At 42.0% G+C, this 20,989-nt stretch overlaps 1 protein-coding gene across 2 annotated transcripts in view; it reads right to left on the bottom strand.

The window, feature by feature from the left end:
• BEND4 (BEN domain containing 4) overlaps positions 1-20,989 on the bottom strand; it is a 224,345-nt gene that overhangs the window by 4,874 nt on the left and 198,482 nt on the right. The window contains exon 4 of one of the 2 annotated variants that reach the window (XM_082272162.1): positions 11,863-12,103. In XM_082272162.1, the coding sequence (XP_082128288.1) occupies positions 11,863-12,103 (241 nt within the window). The remainder of the gene's footprint in view (positions 1-11,862; positions 12,104-20,989) is intronic. The other variant, XM_082272163.1, reaches the window with a different exon arrangement.

The raw sequence follows: 20,989 nt of genomic DNA, 5'->3' as shown, positions 1-20,989 counted from the left end.
TGTCAGAGCTTACAATCTAGAAGGGAGGGTCAAGTGAAACAAAAGGGAATAACTGTGGGGGATGGGCTGATGGATAAAATGGAAGTATAGTTGTTAGGTGTGGGTAGGATAGGCTTCTCTGAAGAGGAGGGTTTTGCAGGGATCATCTAAAACTAGTAGAGTAGAAGATAACCGGACAGATTGGGGTAAGGAGTTCCATAGGATTGGAGAGGCTCTGGAAAAGTACTGGAGGCGAGCATGGGAGGAGGTGACGAGGGAGCTAGAGAGCAGGAGGTTTTGAGAGGAACGAAGAGAGCGTTTAGGTTGGTATTTTGAGACTAGGCTAGTAAAGTAGTTGGGGGCTAAACTATAGATGGCTTTGTAAGATGTTGTTAGTATTTTGAATTTAATTTATTGGGTGAGCAGAAGCCAGTGGAGGGCTTGATAGAGAGGAGTAGCGGACACTGAGCGATTGGTAAGGTGGATGAGTCTGGCAGCAGCATTCATGATGGATTGAAGGGGGAGTGTAGAGGTAAGCCAATGAGAAGGGAATTGCAGTAGTCGAGGCGCGAGATGACCAGGGAGTGAACTAAGAGCTTTGTTGTGTCTTTGGTTAGAAAGGGGCGTATTTTGGAGATGTTGCAGAGGTTGAGGCGGCAAGATTTGAACAGTGATTGGATGTGGGGCTTGAAGGAGAGTTCAGAGTCCAGGACAACACCTAGGACCTTGGCATGCGGGGAAGGACTGATAGTTGTGCCATCGATATTGACAGAGTGATCGGGGGAAGGGGCACATGGTGGAGGAAAAACTATAAGTTTGGTTTTGGATAGATTGAGTTTAAGGAAATGGTGTGACATCCAGACTGATATATCTGCTAGTAAATTTGTGATACGTGAGGAGACTGAGGGAGAGAGCTGAGGGGTGGATAAATAGGTTTGGGTATCGTCAGGATAGAGATGGTATTGGAAGCCATGGGAGGCTATCAACTGACCCAGAGAGGAGGTGTAGATTAATAATAGGAGGGGTCCAAGAACAGAGCCTTGGGGGACCCCAACAGAGAAAGTTTAAATCAAAGCACATGGTGGAACACAGTCCAAACCTAAATCTAATTGAGAATCTGTGCCAAGACTTGAAAATTGCTGTTCAGACGCTCTCCATCCAATCTGACAGAGCTTGAGCTATTTTGCAAAGAGGAATGGGCAAAAATGTCACCCTCTAGATGTGCAAAGCTGGTAGAGACATCCCCAAAAAGACTTGCAGCTGTATTTGCAGTGAAAGGTGGTTCTACAAAGTATTGACTCCGGGGGGCTGAATACAAATGCACGCCAAACTTTTATAATGTTTATTTGTAAAAAAAAATTTGAAAGCCATTTATCAGTTTTCTTCCACTTCACAATTATGTGCTACTTTGTATTGGTCTATCACATAAAATCCCAATAAAATACTTTTATGTTTTTAGTTGTAACATGACAAAATGTGGAAAATTTCAAGGGCTATGAATACTTCTTTAAGGCACTGTAGAAAGCCGAACTACTGAACCAGACAGATGATTTTGTTTTTAATCTGGAACTCCATATGTTATCTGCCTGGCCAGTGTATAATGTACAGTATGTGTAAATCACAAGATTTGCTGCACAGAATTACAAACTACTTGGCAGGTAATATAGTACACATACGATATACAAAATATATTTTAACTGTGTATGTAGCAGGAATTTCAATCGGATTTGCTAGGAAGTGATTTCACTCCATTGTAACTTTTTTATTTTAAGGTAAAAATCTTTTAAAGAGTGTAAGTTTGCCTAGACAGTCTAACAGAGAAGCAAAGATAATGATGGAAAGGAATATAATTATATCCCACCATTAATATTTCAGGATGAAGTATATTTGGATTATAATGTATGAACAGCGATCAGCCTTATCTCTATTGCCTATTTGGGCCATGTATTCTAGCCTCTATTTTACGGTTTCACCCTATTAGACCTCCACCTTATTAATGAAAGAGGAGGACCAGCCTCCCTCTAATACCATCATTCCACTGAACTATGAGCCATGCCTCACATCCCACTTTATGAGTTTATACTTTATAATCTCCATTGTTTTAATTTCTATAGCCGTAACATCTGGCTGAGCTTTAAATAATGATCAAAAAAAGGGCATCTGTTAATCTGTTTTTATGGAATGATTTGTCTAAATGTTCATTGACTGAGGTCTGTAGATTTTAATTAATGATGTAGGTGCCTTGTCTTTCTAACAAATGGATATTAAAATGATTCATTCAAATGAAAGCACCACAGAAGGTTATTATGAGCAAAACAACCTGTGGAAGTAAAAGGAATGTAATGCAAGAAAGAATACAATAAAGACCTGAATAAATATGTAAATCCCGCACAGAATAAATACATTACAAGGGCACCTTGTATTGCTAGTTGCATGCATGCTTCGACAACAAAGTAATCCATGTGATTGAAAGATACATATTGTATCAAGCTAATATTGTGATTCTGAAAGTCCTGCCAAACCTCTGCACATCTAACAGATGAAACAGTCGAGTCCTGTAATGGCCTATTTACAATTAATGTAGTGTTAATTGCCCATCAGAAAAGTGATCTGTGGTGGATCACTTTTCAGAAGGCAGCCGACAGGTGACTGGGAAGCTATATGTTGCTTCCTCACCACTTTAACCGCTTGCCGACCGCCGCAAGTAGATTTACTGCGGCGGTCAGCCCCTCACAGGCAAAGTGACGTATATTTACGTCACTAGCCTGTGAGGCTCTGGGGAGCGAGCGCGCGCCGCTGGCGGCGCGCTCCTGCGCGGTCACGGACCCCCCCGCGCATGTGACCGGCGGACCCGATGTCCGCCGGTCACTCTGCGATCGTCGGGGGAGAGGGAGAAAGGCAGGCAGCTTGTGTAAACAAGCTGCCTGTCATTCTCCCCTGTGTAGAAAGACTGATCATACGGTTCTACTATGTAGGACCGTTGATCATTGTTCCTACAGCTCAAGCCACAGCCAATCACAGTTAGAATCACGCCCCTAGGGACACACACAGCCCCTCCCTCTCAAATAAAGTTAACCCCTTCACTGCCAGTGTATTTTTACAGTAACAGTGCATATATATAGCACTGATTACTGTAGAAATGTCACTGGTAACCCCAAAAGTGTCAAAAATGTCAGTCAAGGGTCCGATCTGTCCGCCCCAATGTCGCAGTACCGCAAAAAAATTGCAGATCGTCGCCATTACGCGTTAAAAAAAAAACAACAAAAATGACAAAAATTTTTCCCTTTGTTAGTAAACGCGATAACTTTTGCGCAAACCAATCAAAATACGCTTTTTGCATTTTTTTTTTACTAAACATATGTAGCATAAAACAAATTGGCCGAAAATGTTAAAAAATTTTGATTTTTAATTTTTTTTTGGGGGGATTTCATATAAAAAAAATGTGAAAAATATTGTTATTTTTGCAAAATTGACGCTCTTTTTTTGTTTATAGCGCATGATCAAAAAATCGCACAGGTGATCAAATACCACCAAAAGAAAGCTCTGTTTGTGGGAAAAAAAGGACGTCAAATTTGTTTAGGTACAGCGTCGCACGACCGCGCAATTGTCCGTTAAAGTCACACAGTGCCGAATCGCAAAATACCCCCTGGTCTTTTAGCAGCCAAATCCTCCGGGGCTTAAGTGGTTAAAAGACCACAGGAATGTGCTATGGTTGCAAGGTGCCTCCATTCACTTGAACACAACATGGGATATAATTTGTGCCATGCTTATAAAGCAAACTGTCAGGGCCATAGCATGTTTCACCCCCATCCAGTTGTTGTGTTAGGTTAAGGTGGGAGATCGGGGTAAAGGGGGGGGGGGGGATAACTGCCTATTTTTACCTTCCTCTGGCTGTAAGTGTAAAGAAGGCCTTCTGTGTCAATAGGATTTGGGCTTGTTTTGTTGGCATTAGTCTGACATCACTTTTAGAAGCTTCTAAACTCATTCAGAATTCAATGACATGTACATCTGACCTGCAGTTGACCACCTTCTGACCTGCTTCAAGCTTTCATTGACCATATTCTTGCACCATCCCCCTACAAAAAGGACACTTTTTAAAACAACGCTACTAATGAATATTGCAAGGTATGACTGACCTTATATTATTACCAATGGTAATTTTACATTGGTGGTCAATAGAAAAAAGGATCACTTTACATTGATAGTCAATGGGAATAGGGCTGCTTTACATTGGTAGTCAGTGGGAAAAGAGCCACTTAACATTGGTAGTCAGTTGGAAAAAGGGCCACTTTACATTGGTGGTCAGTGGGAAAAGGGCTACTTTCCATTGGTAGTCAGTGGGAAAAGAGCCACTTAACATTGGTAGTCAGTGGGAAAAGGACCACTTTACATTGGTAGTCAGTGGGAAAAGGACCACTTTACATTGGTAGTCAGTTGGAAAAAGGACCACTTTACATTGATAGTCAATGGGAATAGGGCTGCTTTACATTGGTAGTCAGTGGGAAAAGAGCCACTTAACATTGGTAGTCAGTTGGAAAAAGGACCACTTTACATTGGTGGTCAGTGGGAAAAGGGTGACTTTACATTAGTAGTCAGTGGGAAAAGGGCCGTTTTCCATTGGTAGTCAGTGGAAAAAGGGTTACTTTACATTGGTAGTCAGTGGGAAAGGGCAACCTTACAATGGTGGTCTGTAGAAAAAAGGCCACATTACATTGGTGGTCAGTGGGAAAAGTGGTACTTTGCATTGGTAGTAAGTGGGGAAAAGGGCCACTTTACATTGGTAGTCGGTGGGAAAATGGCAACCTTGCATTGGTGGTCTGAAGGAAAAGGGCCTCATTATATTGGTGGTCAGTGGGAAAGGGTTACTTTACATTGGTGGTCAATGAGAAAAGGGCCCCATATACAGTACATAGGTGGAAAGAATGCCCTGTTACAGTATATTGGTGGTCTGTGGGAGAAGGTCCCGCTTTATTCATATACGTGGGAAAACAAAACTATATCTTGTAATAGGTGGGGGAAGGTCTGACTTAGAAAAAAGTATTGTGATGCCGGCCTTTACACGCAAATGAACATTAATGGCACCCCAGTCTTAGTCTGTAGTTGGTCTACCCTTTGCAGCTATAATAGCCTCAACTTTTCTGGGAAGGCTGTCCACAAGGTTTAGGAGAGTGTCTATGGGAATGTTTGACCATTCTTCCAGAAGGGCATTTTTGAGGTCAGGCACTGATGTTGGACTAGAAGGCCTGGCTCACAGTCTCCACTCTAATTCATTCCAAAGATGTTCTATCAGGTTGAGGTCAGGACTCTGTGCAGGCCAGTCAAGTTCCTCCACCCCAAACTCGCTCATCCATGTCTTTATGGACCTTGCTTTTTGCACTGGTGCGCAGTCATGTTTGAACAGGAAGGGGCCATCCCCAAACTGTTCTCACAAAGTTGGGAGCATGAAATTATCCAAAATGTCCTGGTATGCTGACACCTTTCGAGCGCCCTGCACTGGAACTAAGGGGCCAAGCCCAACCCCTGACAAAACATCCCTACACCATAATCCACCCTCCATTATATGATTTGGACCAGTGCACAAAGCAAGATCCATAAAGATGAGCGAGTTTAGGGTAGAGGAACTTGACTGGCCTGAACAGAGCCCTGACCTCAACCTGATAGAACACCTTTGGGATGAATTAGAGCCGAGACTGGGAGCCAGACCTTCTAGTCCAACATCAGAGCCTGACCTCACAAATGCGCTTCTGGAAGAATGGTCAATTCCCATAGACACACTCCTAAACCTTGTGGACAGCCTTCCCAGAAGAGTTGAAGCTGTTATACAGTAGCTGCAAAGGGTGGGCCAACTCAATATTGAACGCTACAGACCAAGATTGGGATGCCATTGAAGTTCATGTGCTTGTAAAGGCAGGCGTCCTAAAACTTTAGACAATATAGTGTACGTGTTGGTGAAAGACGGGCCTGCTAACAGATATTACTAACAGCCAGCACTCTACCTATGAAGAAGCCCAGCAGCTGGTCAGGGTGATTTTATTTACTAAATATACTCTGAGTGGCATTTGATCTAAAGTTCTTGGGCCCAGTCAAAGGCTGCCCTTTTCTGAAATATACCCAGAACCTTTAGAGGCCACTGTGCATCTGTACAGGCAGTAGATCCACCCCTGCAATACAGCCTGATGAAGTCTAATCTAGGTTAGGTCACTCCTATGCTCTCTTCGGCTCTAAGCATGCTCACATTCTGTATGTACCATAAAAAGATAGCACCTCCCTCATTGGCTCAGGATGCTATCCCTCCCATTCCCAGTATGAGTACTGCTGTGCAGAGGATTACAGAAGGCTAATATACAGATTCACATATTTACAATATTTCCATGCAAAAATACATTTTTGATTTTTAATGTTTATATTACTAGTTCTAAATGGTGTTATTTTATCTTCAGCTGTAAATGCATACTGGTTATTCCCATAGTCCTTCTTTATGACCATTACAAAGTTACAGAACAAAGGTTTCAAAATCAATTACACTGAACAAAACACTGTTATTCGGCCACTATAGAACTCCAGCACAGATATGAATATTTCTGAGATTATTCACAGTTAGCACAGCAATAATTGTCATAGCTTCCTGTATTACCTTATTTACACTTTTGTATGTAGTGTCTCCTCATATGTACATATACGATGAGAATGAATGTACAAGCTGTCATTAAATCAGCAGGTGCACTATCAGCTATACTGATCGCTGTGTGGTTTCCCTGCTTGTGGTTTCCTATATTGTTTAATGTGAATAACTGTTTGATTCTTCTGCTAATATTATTTGTTTTCAGGCTAATATTACACATGCACACACATGTGGGCTCAAAACAAAATGGAATTTAATAACTATAAGTATCATTTAAATCTAAAATATCTATGCACAGGGCTGATGTATAATAGTGCTGGATCTTAAAACTGAACTTGCAGTTCAGAAAGCTACTCCTTCACAGTTATGCACTTACTGTATTAAACCCACAATCAAAAATGTAATATATTGCAACTTACCAATCATTAGAGGTGGTGGCTGCATTTGTTTTCTTTTTTTAGTCTTTTTCTGCCTCTGTTTTCATCTGATGATCTGACCAGTACACACCTCCTGCATTAGAGTGCCCCCACTCATGATGAATGAGCACAGGGGCACATTTAGACAGCAGCATTGTCAGTCTGTGGGGTGAGTAATGTCAGGCTGGCCATAGACGGTTTGAATCTCGATTGGTTCAGGAGGAATGGGCTGAGATTTGAACCATGTATGGGCAGGCTGAATGTACCCAAGTTGATCGATCGATTAATTTACGTACAACCAGCCTGCAGGATTTTACAAGCAATTATTGCTAGCAGCTTTTATAGGCTACCCACGCCTCCCCGCAAGGAGAACACAATGACTCGGTGGGAGGGATTCCCCTGTCCGGAAACCCGTGGTTGCAGGAAATAATTTTTCTCTCTCTTTGGCCGGCTTAAGATGTACTAGAAGAGTTAGATACACTAACAAATTGAAGCCAAGCTCACACCTTATAATTAGTTACAGCTGCTTTTTTTCCTTTTAGGATAAACATTTTGCATTAATAGGTAAAGAATTATCATTGTAAACACCCCTGTCAGTGGTAATGGTTTGTCCCATCCCTGTAACTAATACCAGAAGAAATAAAGCCTAAAAAAGAAAACAAATGCAGCCACTACATCTAAGAATTTGTAAGCTGCAATATAATAAATGTTTGCTTTAGGATTTAAAACTGCTTTAAAGAAGAACTGCAGTCAAACACACATAATCCCAAAAAATACAACAGTATGTAGTTCTAGCATTTTAAAGCGTTATTAAGAATTCGTATTGTTTGTTACCTAACTTTTTACCTGTCAAACTGCTCGTCTCTCATTCCCCACACTTCTTGTGCGAGCAGCCATGTTTACTGAGGGCAATTGAAGCCCTGGCTGCAGTTTTCCTGCAATAGCCTGTGTTGCTCCACCTTGCTGGCCCATAAAATCTCAGGCATGCGCAGTACAATGCTTCCCAGTCGCGCATATGCAGTAATCAGAGCACTTCCGATCCAAAGTGTTCAGGTTACTATAGCAGCGCAGCCCTTTGTTTACATGCTGGTATAGCAGGGCCAGTTCTCTGCCGCTTCTATAGTAACTAGTACACATCGGATCAGAAGCGATCTGCTTACTGCGCATGCGCGACCGATAGGGAAGGCATTGTACTCCTATCTCCACCCTCATCCGGCCCCTTCCAGCCCTGCAGCCTACGTGCTTTCCTGTGACTTCCCTTAGCCCTCCTCCACTCTCCCTACACCCCCCATCCCCTCCTCGGTTTGCAAACTCTCACAGGAGAGGGGAAAAAAAAAAACGCTACCTAAGGATTCTATCCCAGGATTGAGCGCGAGCCGAGTGCTGTATATCACGTCACTCGACAAGGCAGAGTTCAAGAACAAAAAGCAGAAGTAGCAAATATAAGATAATTACTGCCACTAAATAAATGTTTTACTTTCAAAAGCTAACACAGCAAGGGCAGTAGATTTGATAGCATACAAGATAGAAAAAATGACTGAAGGTCCTCTTTAAGTGTCAGCTCATTTTTCGTGTCATTTATAAAGTCAGGCAACATTCGAAAAAATGCTACAACTGCATTGTCCCAAACCTGGTCTCCTTCCTGCTAACCTTTATTTCCTTAGAGGACAAGCCCTTTCCATCAGGAAGAGTATCTTATATAACCTGTGTTACGTTTTCTCTGGATAGTTACCATTAGATTGTCATACAGCTGTGTAACGTCCACTTTTATTTTATGTAGTGGCAAGTTTAAGTAAATGGAAACTCTTACTGATTTTTTTTAAAATAAAAAACTACTTTGAAGATCCAGGTGACAGGGTGACAAAGCAAGAACACAAATGGAGGACAAGCACAGAGCATGTTATGCCAAAATAAAAAGTGCCTGAATAAGGTCCTTAATGGCAGGGTCATCACGCAGGATTTAAAAAAATTAAAAAATGACATTGATATGTTAAAGTTTATACGAGATGAGTTTACATTTAATTTCAATCATTCACAATCAAAGTTCCCATACACAGCCCAATAGTTCCAAGGAATGCAAGAGCTCACAATTTATCAACACTCCACAAAGCTTGCTAAAGACTTTTCTAAAAAAAACATAATAAAGCCTAATTACGACCCAAGTACTTCATAACATGGGCATTGCATTCACACTGGCCAAGTCTGGAAGAATATGGATATTAAAACAAACTATTGAGGGGAGCCAACATTTGTTAGGTGTTGGTGTTCCCTGCCCTGCACTAATGTTTTAAATTCTTTAATTTTATGGCACTGAATAGGATACAGTACTGTTGGCATATACAAAAAGTAACAAATGATTGAATCTCAGAAAGTGAATTGTATGGCATACATTTTTCGGTAACCACAAACAGTTTTTCCAGTAGTAAGCAGGAATTTGGGAGTCATAACGGGCAGGGTGTAGAAAGAGGGAAGTAAATGCAGATGGGGATGTCCTAGTAAGGTTGTGTTGATTTTGTCTTAGGCCTCCTCTACACAGAGGGAAGTAAATGCAGAAGGGGATGTCCTAGTAAGGTTGTGTTGATTTTGTCTTAGGCCTCCTCTACACAGAGGGAAGTAAATGCAGAAGGCGATGTCCTAGTAAGGTTGTGTTGATTTTGGCTTAGGCCTCCTCTACACAGAGGGAAGCAAATGCAGAAGGGGATGTCCTAGTAAGGTTGTGTTGATTTTGTCTTAGGCCTCCTCTACACAGAGGGAAGTAAATGCAGAAGGCGATGTCCTAGTAAGGTTGTGTTGATTTTGTCTTAGGCCTCCTCTACACAGAGGGAAGTAAATGCAGAAGGGGATGTCCTAGTAAGGTTGTGTTGATTTTGTCTTAGGCCTCCTCTACACAGAGCAGGCTCCATTGGAATCAGATGAAAACGGACTGCCTGTCTGCTTCCATACGACTGTCATCTACTCCAATCTGCCAGACGGATGGGGAACGATCCTCATCCGTCTGTTTTTAGCAGATAGGATCAGATCGGATGTCAGTGGGTGGCAACTGACACATGAACGTTGACACCTGCGGCTCCATAGAGGAGACTGAAGGGTCCGATCGGGTCTGCCTGAATAACTGACAAGCAAATTCGAACCATCAGCTAATGTGAAAGGGGTCTAAAGGTTTGTAGTTGAAGAAAGGTGGGAGGAAAGACAAGGGGATGGGGGGACGAGCCTCGGCTCTATGTGTCTTATGTAATTTTTTTTTTTTACAACAATGAGCCTTTAATGTCACTTTAACTCTTAGGCTGGCCATACACTAGTATAATTTCATTAGAAAATGTTTGTTTTAATAATGTTTGTTTGTTACATTTTCTAATTGTTAGTGGGGTCAAACTGACAATCCGTTTCAACCACAGTGACAAGACAATTAGAAGGAGCAGGATGGAAAATTTTTCTTGTACAAAAAAAAGTTCCAGTAGTGTATGTGCTTTTCAGAATGTCCATTAACTCCAAAATCAAATGTTAAAAGCAAACAACATTTTTAAGTCATGTCATCAAACGCACACATTTTTTGTACGGTCCCTCGGCTGCACTGTGCATAAATGAATAGGAGTCTGTATAGAGACTTCTATTTATTCATAAAACTAAAGCATAGTAAACATTGTTTATAATGCTCCAGTGATGAATGGACACAGGAGCGATCAGTAGTGATTGTTCACTGTGCCCATTCAAGGAAAGGAAGGGGGGATAGTAAAGACAAGTTTACCAATCCCCCCCTTCCACACTGCTCTCCATCCTGACAAGCTTGTGTCCCAAAGCAGCTGCAGCTGGCTGGGAGGGAGGAGGGAATTACGGGCAGCAACACAGTAGGGATAAGTGCCAGAGCATTGGTAAGGGGGGGGGGCTGGATCGATGGGGAGTAGAAGATGTATTAAAAATATTTGTAAAGCCCCTGTGGCAGCCAGTGGGAGAGAAAGGAAGCCAGCAGTTGCAGGGTACCCACAGGGGTTGCGAGGGGTGCATCCGAGGGGGAAAGAGACAAAAGAGTGGGGGGGCATAGAACAGCAGAGGGAGGTGAAGACACTGGAAGACACAGAGAAGCAGGCATCAGCGGCATCAGCAAGGAGGGGGGGGTCACATTTTAGTTGAATAGCTCTGATCAGCGTATTGTCATCCGATGAACAGTTCTGCTATAGGTTCATAGTCACCTATGGCAGAAGCAGGACAGCAAGTCCGTATGGGGTACAGACCTGGCCAGCTGGAAGCAGTGCTGAAGGTCTGTATGCTTTACAGACCTGGCAGCAAAAAGGTTAAATTTATCCAAGTTCAAGCTTACAATATGTGGTGACTGCATTTGTTTTTGTTTTCTTTTTGTTTTTCAGGCTTTTTTGCCTTTATCTTTCCCAGTGATCCAATGATACACTGACTTACTTCCTTTTCTAGGGTGACAGCGCTCACAGTACTATATCTATGAATGTTGTCACCCTAGGACAGGAAGATGGTGTTCTGTATGCCACAGAAAGAACTCAAGACAAGACTAGTAAGAATGTTTGAGATTTTAGTGCAGCATTGTCAGCTCACTACAGGAATTTAGAAACTCACTTGATTTCTGGCAGGATTGACAGGTATCTATTTGCAGATAGAACAAAATGCTTTCAATAGATTTGGAGGAGCAAAGAAGTTCATTGTTGGGGTTTATGAACATGTCAGAACTCTGCACAGTATACCATCCTGAAAAAGTATTTACATAAAGACATAAGTGACATAAGAAGAAATGACAAGTAAGGATATCACAGGAAGCCTGCTAGAGAAAGACAGTGCAAGACACGAAGGAGGACGAGTACGCTGAGTGAAAAGATGCAGTACCTCTGAGACACGTTACTTTAACAGGATCCAGAGGACGTCTTTCAGGACCAGTGTCTCCTGACTGCACTGACCTTTTCCTTTTCCCAAGGCCACATGAATATTTAAGCTCATCTGTTGTGAACACAAATCGGATGAGGTATCGCAGGAGCCGCCTTCCATCTTTCTTGGAGGAGTTGACGGCCTCATCCCATTGTTTGCTAGTGATGTACACCGGGTAGTTGTTCAGAAGTTGTTTGCTGCCCTGTAGAGGTGACAGAAATAGAAGAAGGTGAGTACCATTCTTCAATGCTCACATACCTCTGGAACAGGTACAGGTGACATAAATAAAGTAGTAATTCCCTTTATTGTAACATGTTATATCACTTTACCACCAAGCACATAACTCACATCCAAACAAGCCTGTTCACCCATCATCAGCCATCTTCTACGAAACCTCATGTTCTTCAATTTCATATTCTAATATAACGTATGACTTTATCTTTCCAATTTCTTTGACTCCTCATTCATTTGTATCTATCTGGTCTTTTTTTTAAAAAAATTGTGGCCATGGAAGGCATATACAGAAAAAATGAATTCTGGAACTTTAGGAAAATCTCTACCACATGCAATGTATAGCAGGCCAGGAATAATAAGGGGTATTTAAAATAATTGTGGATTGTGGACAGTGTACGTGTGCTATCTAGCCGGTGCCTCACACAAAATGAGGGGGCTCCAGGGTTTATGACTGATGTAACAGATTACTTTTTTTTGTTTTTTTCTCATCTGGGCTCTGGAGGCTTTGTAGAACTTAGTGTGGTATAAAGCCCTCATACATAGGTCCACAAATTACCTGGTAACTAGACTTTCATTATTAATCCCAATTTTCCATAGGCCTTTATATAGAGGAGCTGACTGATGCTTGAGGGCTCTCTTTCTCACTATCTCTGCTATCAATGCCTACTGCTGGGTGAAAAGGCTGACTGCTGACAGAACACTAAAAAGGTACATGTGCTGCCTGTTTGTTTTGGGAACCCATTAGGGGGCTCCTTGTTAGTCAGAAACTGAATTGAGTTCAGTTAATGGTTTGGATGAAAAAACATTTAGTTTCGTTTTATGCTTATGCAAAGCGTGTTAAATCCCCACTCCATGCTACAGAGACACCCAACAAATTTAAACCCAAAAAACACAATAAATAAATGAACATAAATATATACAAAATCTCACAAAAATGAGTTCACCCCTCCCTTTTTTGTAAATAATTTATGGTATCTTTTCATGTGACAACTCTAAAGAGATGACACTTTGCTACAATGTAAAGTAGTAAAGTAGTGAGTGTACAGCTTGTATAACAGTGTAAATTTGCTGTCCCCTCAAAATAACTCAACACAGCCATTCATGTCTAAACCACTGGCAACAAAAGTGAGTACACCCCTAAGTGAATGGGTCCAAATTGGGCCCAAAGTGTCAATATTCTGTGTGGCCACCATTTATTTCCAGCACTGCTTTAACCCTCTTGGACATGGAGTTCACCAGAGCTTCACAGGTTACCACTGGAGTCCTCTTCCACTCCTCCATGACAACATCCCAGAGCTGGTGGATGTTAGAGACCTTGCGCTCCTCCACCTTCCGTTTGAGGATGCCCCACAGATGCTGAATAGGGTTTAGGCCTGGAGACATGATAGGCCAGTCCATCACCTTTACCATCTGCTTCTTAAGCAAGGCAGTGGTAGTCTTGGAGATGTGTTTGGGGTTGTTATCATATTGGAATACTGCCCTGCGGCCCAGTCTTCGACGGGAGGGGATCATGCTCTGCTTCAGTATGTCACAGTACATGTTGGCATTCATGGTTCCTTCAATGAACTGTAGCTCCCCAGTGCCAGGAGCACTCATGCAGCCCCAGACCATGACACTCCCACCACCATGCTTGACTGTAGGCAAGAAACACTTGTCTTTGTACTTCTCACCTGGTTTCCACCACACACGCCTGACACCATCTGAACCAAATAAGTTTATCTTGGTTTCATCAGACCACAGGACATGGTTCCAATAATCCATGTCCTTAGTCTGCTTGTCTTCAGCAAACTGTTTGTGAGCTTTCTTGTGCATCATCTTTAGAAGAGACTTCCTTCTGGGATGACAGCCATGCAGACCAATTTGATGCAGTGTGCAGTGTATGGTCTGAGCACTGATAGGCTGACCCCCACCCCCTTCAGCCTCTGCAGCAATGTTGGCAGCACTCATACATCTATTTTCCAAAGACAACCTCTGGATATGACACTGAGCATGTGCACTCAACTTCTTTGGTCGACCATGCAAGGCCTGTTCTGAGTGGAAGCTGTCCTGTTAAACCGCTGTATGGTCTTGGCCACTGTGCTGCAGCTAAGTTTCAGGGTCTTGGCAATCTTCTTATAGCCTAGCCCATCTTTATGTAGAATAACAACTATTTTTTCAAATACTCAGAGAGTTCTTTGCCATGAGGTGAACATTCAGTGACCAGTATGGGAGAGTGAGAGCGATAACACCAAATTTAACACACCTTCTCCCCATTCACGCCTTAGACCTTGTAACACTAACGAGTCACATGACACTGGGGGAATGGCTAATTGGGCCCAATTTGGATATTTTCACTTAGGGGTGTACTCACTTCTGTTGCCAGTGGTTTAGGCATTAATGGCTGTGTGTTGAGTTATTTTGAGGGGGCAGCTAAGTTACACTGTTATACAAGCTGTACACTCACTACTTTATATTGTAGCAAAGTGTCATTTCTTCAGTGTTGTCACATGAAAATATATAGTAAAATATTTACACAAATGAAAGGGGTCTACTCACTTTTGTGAGATACTGTATATATATATATATATATATACACAGCACTTAAAGCGGAGCTCCACCCAAAAGGGTAAGCTTTACTTATTTACTTTACCCCCTCCCTCTGCTGCCACATTTGGCACCTTTTGGGGGGGGGGAGACAGGTACCTAGTTTTGACAGGTACCCCTCCCCACTCCCAGGTGACCTCATCGCAGCGAGGCCCCCTGGAGGTTTGTTCCTCCTCCTTCCCCTGTTGCCAGGCCATTTACAAAGCGCTGGGCACTTCACACATGCGCAGTGGGGAATTGGCTGTGAAGCCACGAGGCTTCACTGCTGGTTTCCCTTACAAGCAGTGGTGGCTGCAGCACCTCAGATTGTCTGGGGTGCCGACATTGCGAGATCCCTGGTAAGTGCACTAATAGTAAAAGTCAGCAGCTACAGTATGTGCAGCTGCTGACTTTTAATTTTTTGGTGGGGGGGGGGGGGGGGGTTTGGTCGGGGGCTGGAGCTTCTCTTTAATACATCAATACACAGTGTTCCAAAACCAAACATAAATAAATTATGTTGCACAGTTGAACTTACATAACAACTTTTATTCCTTTCTTTGCTGTACAAAGCCTTCCTGCATTAAAATTGTGTTTGCAAGACAAACCTAGGGGGACAGTTTCTGTGGGTCCCTCCTAGATTTATGGTTTGCCTATGACAGTGATGGGGAACCTTTGCACCCCAGATGTTTTGGTACTACATTTCCCTTGATACTCAACTACACTGCAGAGTGCATGAGCATCATGGGAAATGTAGTTCCAAAACATGTGGGGTGCCAAGGTTCGTCATCACTGGCCTATGAAGTCAGTTTAAGTTAAGCGTGTCCACCTAACAATACACATTTCCCCATCTTTCATCCATTTAAAGATCCTGCAAGTACAGAAAATTACTCGTTGATCTGCTAGAAATGCTTTTGGCTACTAATTTCCTCTTGTAAAATTACAGTGCATGCCTTTTTGTAGGCTTAAATTGCAAGACTTGGTGTCTGCCCTGCCCATTTGCCTGATGTTTAACTACTGAGCACAGGTCTGAGTCTATGACTCAATCAACAGATATTTTTTGCATTTAACAAACAGATAGGACAAATGCTTTAAATTGTATATTTTCCAGGCCAAAAGGGAATGAATAAAAGAAGCTCATTGTCAGGGTTTATCTACACTTAGCCCATGCTGATCTGTGGCTGTTCCCGTTGTGACAGTACGAGACTGGAATTGGTCAGTTAAAGGACACAGGGTTGCACATCTACTGGAGGGGAGTTATAGATGTTATCAATAGGGTCTATCAGACCTCCTTGCGTATGGACCCCAAACAATATGTATTAGGTATTCTGGTTGACCTTCAAGTGGGGGATATTACTAAACAGGCTATAGCAACAGCACTGTTTCAGGCTTGTGGGCTGATTCTGAGACACTGCATTTCCACTGACCATGCTACGATAAAGAAATGGATGTCTCAGATGGGGATAACCCTTAGACTCAAAAAATATATTTGGCTACACCGAGGGTGCATTGATAAATTTGAGAAACTAAGGTCTATGTGGCTAGGTATACCAGGTCTGGCCCAGTGGAATTAGTTCTGTGTCATCTTCTATCTAAATAGAGTACTCCTGGACATGTATCTTGCCAAGACTCTTGAGGTGGCTTCGTATAACCCAGTGCAAAATGTATTATTGGTTCAAAGTCTTGTGGAGATATTCCCGCTTGTAATAACCTATGTAGAAGTGCATTTTTGCCAATTTGAGTTGTATGTGTACACTGCATACGTTCTGGTATATGTTTTATGTATACTGTATGCTTTGTTTTTCTTTTCGTTGCTAATAAAGCTTCTTTTTTTTCTGAGAAAAAAAAAAAAGGACACAGGGTTTTCACACTGAATGAGTGAGGGACTAGGAAGCATTTTTTTTGAGTGTAGAAAACTGGTTTTGCAGCTTTCTCTAGGTTTTGCTATTCCTGGATGGGGCTTCTTAGTTTGGAGATTCCATATTGTGTTGGGCAGGACAAAATCTCCAACCCATTGTCCAGGTTTTGTGGGGGACCAGCAGGGTGTGTACTCAGGTGCACAGAGCCCTTATAATGGAGGTCTAGGAATACCTTAGGGCTCCACCCAAGAGAGACAAGAGGTCTTCTACAAGAGTCAGAGTTTGTCAGTGTTTAGAGACGGGGAGCCCAATAGCATGGACACACACCTTGGATAAGGATATTCAGGAGGTGAATCCAGCACAGTTTCCAAAAACATGGTACAAAAAGGGAAAGTCCATAATCAAAGTCCAACATAGAATAAAGTCAGGGCAGGTAGCAAAGGATCAGAGTCAATAAACGTAGCAAAGGTCAGGTAAGGTATTCACACGGCTAGCAACAGGTACACACTGTGGACAACTCTAAAACAACTGAGAACTCTCTCTCTGGAACCTTTCAACTTTATGGTGGTTAAACAGGAAATAATCTCAGGGGGTGTGGTGGAAGTGATGCAATTGCTGTCTATAAGAGGAAGCACTTCACTGCTGTCATTTTGATATTAGGATGCCATCAGATATGTGCTAGAGACTTCACCATCCTCGCATGGGAGTGCCACAGGCCACTGACAAGAGTGCCAAGGACTGACATGCTGCGAGTGTGAGGACCCCTGCATTTGGTACAGGTAGGTTGCGGATTATGGCAGTGCCCCCCACAAGGCGTGCCCTCTGGGAGCTCAAAAGGACAGGGTGGCCAGGATGACGTCTATGGAAAGCACGCACAAGTGCAGGAGCCTGCACATCAGAGGCAGGCACCCAGGAATGAACTTCAACGCTATAGCCTTTCCATTGAATCAAATATTCCAGGCGACCATGGGGTAATCTAGCATCTAAGATGTCCTTAACTTCATATTCTTCTTTTCCATTTACAATAATAAGATCAGCAGTAGGTATGGAGTGAGAAGGACAAGCATTTGGGACAACAGGCTTCAACAGAGAAGTATGAAAGACAGGATGAACCCTATAAGAATCATGCAGACTCAATTTCATTGCAGCAGGATAATGATACATTCAATAGCAAAGGGTCCCACATATCTCAGTACTTTTGTTTTAAAAGGGTCCCACATATCTCAGTCCTAATTTTTGGGTAGGACATTTCAGTTTTAGGAACAAGGTGCACAACCATATTCGATCACGGGGGGGGGGGGGGGGGGGGTATCATGGTGTGTGTCCACATAGACCTTATACCTAATCTGGGCTCAAATTATGGTCTTCTTTAGTACTGAAAATCTCTTCACAATTTCTTCCAAACATTTATTAGCAGCAGGTAGAGTATCTGCAACTTGGGATCCAGGCAACATAGTAGGATGATAGCCAGAATTAGCATAGAACAGAGAGGAGTTAATGGAACTGTGGAATTGATTATTGTATGCAAATTCAGCTAAACACAGATATGAATCCCAATCGTCTTGAAGATAGGTTGAATAACATCGCAGATATTGTTCTAAGGTTTGGTTGGTATGTTCAGTTTGGCCATTTGATTGAGGATTAAGCGGCTGACAATAAGCGTTGGATATGAAGACCTCTACAGAAGGCAGCCCAGAATGCCGATGTAAATTGAGTTACCCTGTCCATAACAATGGATTCTGGTAAACCATGAAGATGAAACACTTGTATGAATAAAGTGGCCGTTTGACTGGCAGTAGGTAGATTCTTAGTGGCTATGAAATTAAACATTTTACTAAAACAATCTACTATTACCACTATTGTATTGTAACCATGTGCCAAGGGTAACTCATCCAAAAAAACAAAAAAAAAAACATTGAAATGTCAGTACAGGGCCTGGAAGGAACAGGCAAAGGGAAAAGAAGACCTTGAGGGTGATTGTGACTGTCTTTAGCACAAATACAAACAGAACAGGTAGAAATGTAAGATGTCACATCTTTTAATAAGGAAGACCACTAGAAGGTTCTTCGAATCAGTTCATATGTTTTATGTATCCCTCCTTGACCCCCTATAGAAGTGTCAGGCGATATTGTAGTGCTTCAGTGACTGCAGCAGGAGGAGCATAGACTTTTTCTTTGTACAATGGAAGGTTTATCATTCACATTAGTATGAGATCTGATAGTATACCATAGTGATGGCATGGTAGCCAAAAAAAATTCTTTATTTAGCATAATAAAGGGTTCAGTTTCCATACGAGAAAGTGCATAAGCCCTACCATTTCGAGAACCAGGATGGTACGTTATCAGTAGAGGGAACTGGCTGAAGAAAAGAGCCTATGGGGCTTGATGTTGTTTTAATCGTCTAGCTGTCTATATGTGTTCAAGATTGCGATGGTCTGTATAAACAGTGATCGGTTTGCTAGTGCCCTCTAGCAGATGTCTCCATTCTTCTAATGCAAGTTAAATTGCTAATAATTCTCTTTCCCCTACATCATAATTTCTCTCAGTGGGAATAAAGAAGCATGAATAAAAAGACCACTGGATGTAGGAGTTCTTTTTCACTGGATCTCTATGATAGTACAGCTTCTGCAGCTGTATCTGAAGCATCTACTTTAATATAGTATTGTTTGCTGGACACAGGCAAAATCAGAATAGGTGCGGAGGTAAATAGCCCTCTCAACTCATTAAAACCTTGTTGAGCTTTTGTTTTGTGACAGCTGTAATTGGATGAACAATCTTTGAGAAATTACATATAAACCTTTTATAGAATTTACAAAATCCAATAAAACACTGTACCCCTTTTTTGTTTGTAGGTGCCGGACAAAATAATAGGGCTTCAATCTTGGAGGTGTCCATCTCCATGCAACCAGGTGAAATAACCTTAGGAAATCTACAGTTTTCACATTGAAAGCACATTTTTCTAGTTTTGCATACAACGATGAGTACTTAGTAGAGACAACATTGTCTTAACACGTTCAATATGATCTTTTTCTGTGGTAAAGTATATCAATATATCATCCAGGTATACTACTATATGGGTGTCTAGAATATCCTGCAGAACATCATTGACAAACCGCTGAAATGTGGCAGGAGCATTACATGGCCTTGTTTATATTCCCATCTTCCCATCACATATTCCAGGATTAAAGGCTCCTTTGTAGTGGGTGCTGCAGCGAGCGCCAGCTGGACACTGGATATATCACAGATAAATGCACATGTTCGCCCGCACACTATGGATCTTAAATTTCGGTCCAAAACTTTTTTTTGCAGAAAGATCACATCACAACAGGATAAGTGCAATGTTTCGGAGTCACACAGGACCCCTTCCTGTTGTGATGTGATCTTTCTGCAATAAAAGTTTTGGACTGAAATTCAAGATCCACGGTGTGCTGATAACCCAAATGGCATTACCAAATATTCATAATGTCCATAATCAGAATGGAAGGCGGTTTTCCATTCATCTCCATTTCTAATCCTCACTAAGTTATAAGCTCCTCGAAGATCGATCTTGCTGATGGTAGCAAAACGCAATATTTCCATTCATTTAGGAATTAAAGGCAGTGGGTATTTATTTTTAATGGTAATAGCATTCAGTGCTTGGTAATCCACACATGGATGGAGGCCTCCATCTTTCTTTCCTACAAAAATAAATCCCAGTGCCAGCAGGGGTGGTAGATGGCCTTATAAAACCCTTCTTTAAATCTTCAGCAATGCATTCTTTCAAGACTTGTTATTCAGGCTATGAAAGAGGATATTTCCTGCCATAAGGTATTGGAGCCTCTGGTAACAATTCAATAGGACAATCATACTCTTGGTGAGGAGGGAGAGTATCAGCTTCTTTCTTCTCAAAAACATCAACAAAGGCTAAATAGTGTATATGAATCTTTAACATCTTATTATCATTAGTAGGAGGCTCCAAGGTCAGACTGCCAGCTTGAGGAGTTAGACAACTAGATAGACAGTGTGTAGAAAAAACACAGTTTGCCAGTCTACTATAGGGTTGTGTCTCCATACCCACTTTATTCCTAATACCAGCAGAAAAATGGGAGAACAGACAAGTTTAAAAGAGAGTGTCTCTCTATGGCATGATCCCAGAATCATTTATAGAGGAAATGTTTCTGTGATAATAGGATCAGATTTTAAAGGCGTTCCATCTAATAACTGTATTTGTGTAGGTACTTCTTTATTGGTAGTAGGCACTGACAAAGCTTTAGCTAATGTAGTGTCCATAAAGTAGCCGCTTGCTCCAGAATCAATCATTGCATTAGGATTCACAGGCTTTTTATTCCACTGTGAAGAGAGGGAGAAGATTAAATGAGAGGACATGGCTTAGCTTTACATTCCTTCACTTGAGGTCCTGGCTTTCCACAATATAAGCATAGTTCTTTAGATCTACGA

Source organism: Pelophylax lessonae, assembly GCF_965119305.1.
Source record: "Pelophylax lessonae genome assembly, chromosome: 1".
NCBI classification, from domain to species: domain Eukaryota; kingdom Metazoa; phylum Chordata; class Amphibia; order Anura; family Ranidae; genus Pelophylax; species Pelophylax lessonae.
This window is presented reverse-complemented; position numbering and strand designations above follow the sequence as displayed.